This window comes from Nestor notabilis, unplaced genomic scaffold, assembly GCF_000696875.1.
Source record: "Nestor notabilis isolate BGI_N333 unplaced genomic scaffold, ASM69687v1 scaffold4198, whole genome shotgun sequence".
Classification (NCBI taxonomy): domain Eukaryota; kingdom Metazoa; phylum Chordata; class Aves; order Psittaciformes; family Psittacidae; genus Nestor; species Nestor notabilis.
The window spans coordinates 13,105-19,896 of NW_009939457.1; the positions used below are offsets into that span (position 1 = coordinate 13,105).

General features: G+C 38.5%; 1 protein-coding gene across 1 annotated transcript in view; it reads right to left on the bottom strand.

Moving 5' to 3' along the window:
• Positions 1 to 1,682: 1,682 nt before the first annotated feature.
• Positions 1,683 to 6,792, bottom strand: part of TMEM26 (transmembrane protein 26) — a 14,746-nt gene continuing 9,636 nt past the window's right edge. The window contains exons 3-6 of the mRNA XM_010019852.1: positions 6,235 to 6,348; positions 5,475 to 5,695; positions 4,369 to 4,445; positions 1,683 to 2,098 (exon numbers count right to left, since the gene is read on the bottom strand). Of these exons, the coding sequence (XP_010018154.1) occupies positions 1,683 to 2,098; positions 4,369 to 4,445; positions 5,475 to 5,695; positions 6,235 to 6,348 (828 nt within the window). The remainder of the gene's footprint in view (positions 2,099 to 4,368; positions 4,446 to 5,474; positions 5,696 to 6,234; positions 6,349 to 6,792) is intronic.

Here is a 6,792-nt window from a genome sequence, read left to right on the forward strand (position 1 = left end):
TGAATTATAAATGGTAGAAAGGGCTATGAAGCATATCAGACTTCCTTCGTTTATGTCTGTGCATTTTCTTCTGTAATGGAAGTGCCAGATCCTGCATAGAACAGTAACAGCTCACAAGTATAAACACAGTTCATGTGTTTGGGGGATAGAATTTTAAAATATTTAATCTTTGAAAGAATAAACATGTAACTGCTTATCAGGCTATGGATAAATAAGCATATGACTGCTGCAGTGGTGGCAGAAACCCTTTTATTAATTCCTGAAACCAGATTCTCTTTTTAGATAGCTGAGGCTTTAGAAACTAAGGTTTACTTATGAATTTTTAATAAGGGAAGTTATCTTAATTAGGTCACTCCATATTTGCCATATTTTTATGGCTCTTAGAATGGATGCAGAAATCTGTATTTAGGCAAACTTTCAAAAATCACTTATCCTTCTTTCAGCTTCTGTAAGATAAGGTCAGCAAAGTTAATGGTCTTACACTGATCTAAAGTGTGTTCTTGGGACAAATGAATTTGGCCCTGTGTTGTTCACTGCAAATGTGAAAGTAGTAAATCAGTAATTATTAGCTATTTCTTAAAAATGGATCTTGGCATTCAATGGACCAGACAGTCTCTCAAGTTTTATCATGGGACCTTGTTGTGCCTCAAGGAATGTGAAGTCCAAGCCTGAATCCTTTTGTCTACCTTGTCTTTTCAAACTTAAGCACTGCCATTTTCTTTCTACTTAGATTGAATGCCTGCATCAGGCCATGTTTAAAAATCATGTGAAATTGAGACATTTTAAAAACTTGTCTCAACTGCAGTCACAGTGAACTGGGATAAAAAGAAGTCTATACAAGTATTTTGGGTGGTTTTTGTTTTTTTGATTTTGGGGGGGAGGGGGTTGTGTGGTCTAACTGGTGGGACTAGAAATGCAAACATCTTTAGAAAACGCCTGAGACAAATGGTGTAGTCTTCTAATGATCTGTGGGGCTGCTTTTTTTTTTTGTTTTGTTTTTGTTTTGTTTATAAGGTTTAGGTTACTCAGACCATGTAGGTCCTAAAAGACAGTCTTGTGTTTGCAGTGTAATGGTGCTGCACAGTTCTTAATTGAATCCAGCCAAGGATGAGGTAACATTTGATGAAGATTTGCTTAAATTTCTTGAATGAGCGGTTTAGATGTTACAGTAAGAGTAGAAATCTGTCCTCTCCCTTCACTTGCATGTCTGCACAGTTGTCACTGCTGAAGTTGCTCCCATACGTGGTGAACATACTGTTCATCACACAGTAGTTATAGCCTGACCATTCAAATAGAGCTAAATGATTCTGTACTTCCCATAATAGATAGACTTGTCCCTCTATGTGAATACATCCAAGTACATATGTTAGCACAGAGCCACCAAAAATAACAGACTTGTTAGTGTGCCAGACCTTTCTTGCTACTACAAACTATGGCTACAAAATACCTCTGGATAACATAATAGGAAAATAGTCAAAACCCACCATGCAAATTGATAAAAAGAAAAAGGTCCATTTCTATGAGTTTGCTTCAGAATTTTCCCCTACAATTTAGAAGAAATTATTGACCTCTTGGTGGAAGAGATGACCTGGGCACTCAAGTCATATTTGATCACAGAAATAGGCTAAGCCTTTCTGAAGAAGCTGTGGGAAATGCAACCTCTTTCAAGTCAGTAACTGTGCTCACTTATCTTCTGATGGAGCTTGAGATTCCTCTTTTGGAGGAAAAGCAACAAACTCTTTCATTTCGGTGTCTTGGTCAGCAGCAGCATGAGTACTAGTTTTATAAGGCTCGCATGGGCAACAGCTGACTTCTCCTTTCCTGCTCTTCTGCAGAATGGTAGCACGAAAGTCTAATGTTATCACTGCCAAACGATACAATTGTAGAGTCACAACTAAGATATTCTTAGCTGTAAAAAACACCAACATCTGATTGAATATTCTGAAGTGGCCCATCAGGATTGAACGCACAATGAAGAAGGGACCATCCTGTATGAAAAGGCTGACCCCAATGTTCCACAGTTCTGCACTGTACCTGCACAGCAGCAGGCTGGGGATCCGCCTAGTTGATGCAGTTGGTTTGCAGCCAATATGCTGTACTGGAAATAGAACACAGTTATGTTAAAACAACATTTTAAAATTGAGCCAGGGTTGGCCTAAAGGGAAGCAAATGCATTCAACTATGAACAATTCAACATAAAGCATATCCAATTTCTGAGGTCTGTTTCAGCAAAACACACTAAGCTTATCTTAAGCGGACACTTACGTGGTCTGCCAAACAGGACCAAAAACTGCTTCCCCTTTTCTATCCCACAAAGCTATCAGCATTTATATACTTTTAAAATATGAAACAAAAGTAGATCACCTAATCATTCTGTAACAACTTTTCCAGGCATTTTGCTGTTAAATCAACATGTTAGGCTAATATATATCTTTAAGAAAAAATCCAACAAAGTACCATGCTGAATTGGAATAGCCTGAGCTATAGCACTTCAATTTGTTCCAGACTGTTTAAGACCTTGGTTTTAAAAGTCACCAGGTAGCCACTGCCTTTTTCATGTGTCATAGTAAGAATAAATCATGTCAGTGTAGGGTAATATCAAGTATTATGGATACAAAGAAACTGTAGTCGCTGCTTGCCATAGAAGACTTGAGCCACAGTCACTCATTCTTAGCCTTCTGGGTATGAAGTTGCATACAATGGTTGGAACTTGCATGAATGTGTTCCCCTTGGCTATAAAAGTAGTGGCGGGCTAGAATGCTTTTTGTGGCATGGTGTGTAGAGAATGATCATCAGAAGAGTGTGTGTGTGCTGAGTATGGCTGCTTCTTATGAAAATGCATGGATCTTAACTAATGTCTCTCAGACTGTGGGTTTTCACTAGCTTAGAAAACATAGCTACTTGTGACACAGCAACAACTGCCAAACATTTCAGCTCAGTAAAATAATTCTATTGTTTCAGTCAACACTGGGGGAAAGAGGGAAGAAGATGAGCCTTGAGTGGAAAATTAACTGTAGAATGTGGAAATTTGCTGAATCCACTAGGCAAAGCTTCAACAGCAGCTAATTTTTTAATATGTTTTTGCATCATTGCTGTTTAATGGTCCTAACTGCAGTGCCTAATCAATCAGTGCCTAAAAACTTCTATTTTACATCATGTTGTGAGTAAACATTCTGACACTTCAATAATAAGTACTATCTGTACATCTGTATAAACTACCCAAGATAAACTGAAACCATAGTAAATCTCAGGGCAATGTGTGCTCAATAATTTTGTTTTTAAATGGTATATCAAGCACAAAAGCAATAGCCAGAGGAAGAAAGAAAATGCACAGTACAAGAGGTTACTTCACTTAAATTAATGCTAAGATTGCTCAAGCACTGTTTGAATTTATTTGTGTGGTGGTGATGTATATGAAGTTTTCTAAACCTATGTATTGTGCGTCTTTAACAGAATATATTTTGCTAGTAACAGCAACTTTAGCTGTGATAAATCTGAAATGTGGTTGCATCATTTTTTTTGGGAGGTGAGCTGCTGAGCTGAAATGCTGAAATATTTTTGTAACTCCAGTGTTGAAAACAAAGCCTAGTGCTGTCCGTGAAGAAAAGGCTAACAAAATATTCCTGGAATAATTATTTCATTATTACTTTATTCATTTACTATTTTAGTCAGTGTGTCAGCCTAGTGTGCGATTTTATATAAGATGCTAGTGAGGATAATGTATCTTTGGACTGGTATCATTAAGTTGCAAACTTGTAGTGATTGAAGGCTAAAATGGTTTCAAGAGATGATGATTGAGGCAGCTTTCATGATTCCTCTTGGACATAGGGAAGCCTTTTCTGCCTAGGGACAAAAACAAACTCAAACTGGCTGAATGTTGGGCCTTTTAAGATATGACTGTACAGTCCTAACATTATATAGTCCTTTATGTTCCCTGTGAATAAGTAGTTTCTTCTGTGATAACATCTGTTTTCTTGGCTGTGCTGATCCCTGTAGTTAACAATTGCCCATATCTCCACAGAGTCTAGTAATCTACCCAGATTTGGGCCATAATAGACTAGATCTAACTCAAGAGCTTACATGAAGAAGTTTACAGCAGTAACAGGCAACTGGACAAGATGCTCCATACAATATTGCAATCCATTTGTTTTCTGGAAGTAGAGAGTTTTATCAGGGACATCAGAGGTTAACCAGAAATAAGTGTTTCCTGCAAAGAAACCACAATGGACTTTCTTCAGAAACCATCATTGCCATATAAATTGCTCTCCACCAGAAGTCCTTGGTATAGTCTGTAACATGTGTACAGCTGCAAGACGTGCCAGCAAAAACCGAAAGCATTTGTTCTCTTGTTTATGTGCAAGAACTAACCTGCAAGATCAAGTGGAAACTGTAACATACTCCATGTCCATACAGCAAGAATTGCATTTATGAGAACGTAATTCTTCCTGTGAGAGAGGAAAAAACTGATAATAGTGAAGATGAAGTTTCCTTATGCGATAGCAAAAATGTTTCCCATAGGATTTGTAAAGTCATTTAAAGGGTAGTTGAGCAAAATGGCAATTGATTAATGGTAAGACTAAGGAAAACAGAGGTACTTTTTGGTATGGAATTTTTGCTGTTCAGGCTACACGTTTCAGTTGTGTGATTACATTAAATAGCTGATGCTAAGATTATAATGATAACCATACGGAAATAGACTCTAGCTCAAAGAGGAGGTATCTCTTCCCTTGTAGTGATTACACATTCCTTGCAAGCCTAAAGCTTCTCTGCCAAGTGGGAAGACCTCTTTTCCTGCTTTAAAACCTTTTATTTGATATAATATATATATATAATAGTATGTATGTAAGAGAGGATGAAACTCTTCTGTGATTCTTTTTCTTTATGATAGATGTTCATAGCTCATCTTTCAGTGCTGCAAGTGGGAGATGAGCTTACTTCCTCTGGGAAAGATCACAGTGTTGAAAATTCACACCAGACTATGCCATTCCCTTTCATCTTTATCTTTGAACACTTTCTCATTCTATCATGAGGAAAGTACAAATGAGATAATCAAAGAAGCAGCTTGGACAATGAATCACTAAAGCAAAGTCTAGTTGCTTCCTTGCTAGTCTAAAACAATTAATTAACCTGTAAGAGGCTTACTGTGTAACCAGTGTTTCAGCTCCTGTAGCTGTAAGAACTGATGCTTCATGGCAGTTGTGCTAGTTGTTTGGCTTTTTGTACCCTTTTATTGTGATGGACGACGTGCTTCTCTACTAGCAACAGGTGAATAATCCCTAACAAAGCTCTTAGGACCATTAGGTCCTTTATAAAGGGAAAAGTGAGAGTAGGAAAACACAGCCCTTGAATGTAGCCATTATCTGTGGGAAATACAGCTACACCAGTCTGAACACTGAAGAGTGCACAAACAGATCTTTAAACAAAACACGTATCTTGCAATATACATATTATTAATGTCAGCAAATAATTCTTACCGAACATCTTCGATGTCCAAAGTTTCACTAGCAAATTCAAGTATATCTGCTGCTGTTCCCACAAACATGAGAAGCAGCTGAGACAATTGATCCCGGGTGATTTCAACTCCGATAGGGAGAAGCCATCTCCCAATTACTAGCAGCAGTAGAAAAGTCTGGTGGAGGGCCAGTGTCCACACAGTCTCGCAGATTGTGGAGAGCTGATTCACAAAGACTTTAGCCTGTTTAAAAGACATTAATAAGATACTGTATCTTCAGGAGACTGTCATTATAGATACATTCAGAGATTGTGTTCATCCTTGAGCCTGCTTTTGTTCTCCTTCACAATGTATTAGAGCAAATCATTTTTATGCGGCAGGCATAGCCTGAAAAAAGACACATTAATACAAACTTTGGGTAATGAATAGTAAGTCTTTCTCTGTTTACTGCTCTTTCTGTTCTCATTTTTCAGCCAGCTGAGCATTATCCTTTGTAGACCAGTGATCCAGACTCTTTCTAAATTTCTAAATTCTAAAGTTACTGAGATTTGGAACATAATGGTAGGAGAGTCACCACTTCACACAGAAACTTGCTCTACAAACAGTAGTTAGCATGCAGCACACTGTACACCATTTTGACAATACGGTTTTCTGAAACTATTCTTTCTTGTTTTTTAGTGTTCTTCACTGCATGAGGAGCCCTCTCAAATAGACACAACAGTCCTCTCTAGTTACTCTAATTATCATAAGATATTAACTAGGAATAGGAAAAGGTGTCCCACCGTTTGAATGATGTGGTGATCTGTTCCCTCACTTCTATGACTGCTGTCTCTGGACTGATTGAAGTCTTGGTTGCTGACATTCACCTGAACTGCTCCAGGCTCATTACCACAGTACTGTTGTGAACAGAAACATCAAACATGCATAAACATCTCATACGGGTAGCAGATGCACACTGTGGCTGAGAAAGCCCTGTTTTGCTGAACTGTAGACGGTTCATTTGTGAAATTCAGATGGTGTTTACAAAGGTACATGCTCATTCTGAATGTAATTCCCCTCTTGTTCAGAAGGGAGGAATTCCTCTCATGAGGACAGGATTGATGTTTTGGTAGGTCCCTGAGAAAGTATAGGATTTTACTGTAGAAGAGGATGTAAATTTGAAGACTGATGGAGCGGGTGACATCTTTGTGTTGTTAAGATTCAGAGCAGCCCTGTGGAGAAGGACCTGGGGGTGTTGGTTGATGAGAAGCTGAACGTGAGCCAGCTTCAGTGTGTGCCTGCAGCCCAGAAAACCAACCGTATCCTGGGCTGCATCCAAAGAAGCGGGACCAGCCGGCCCA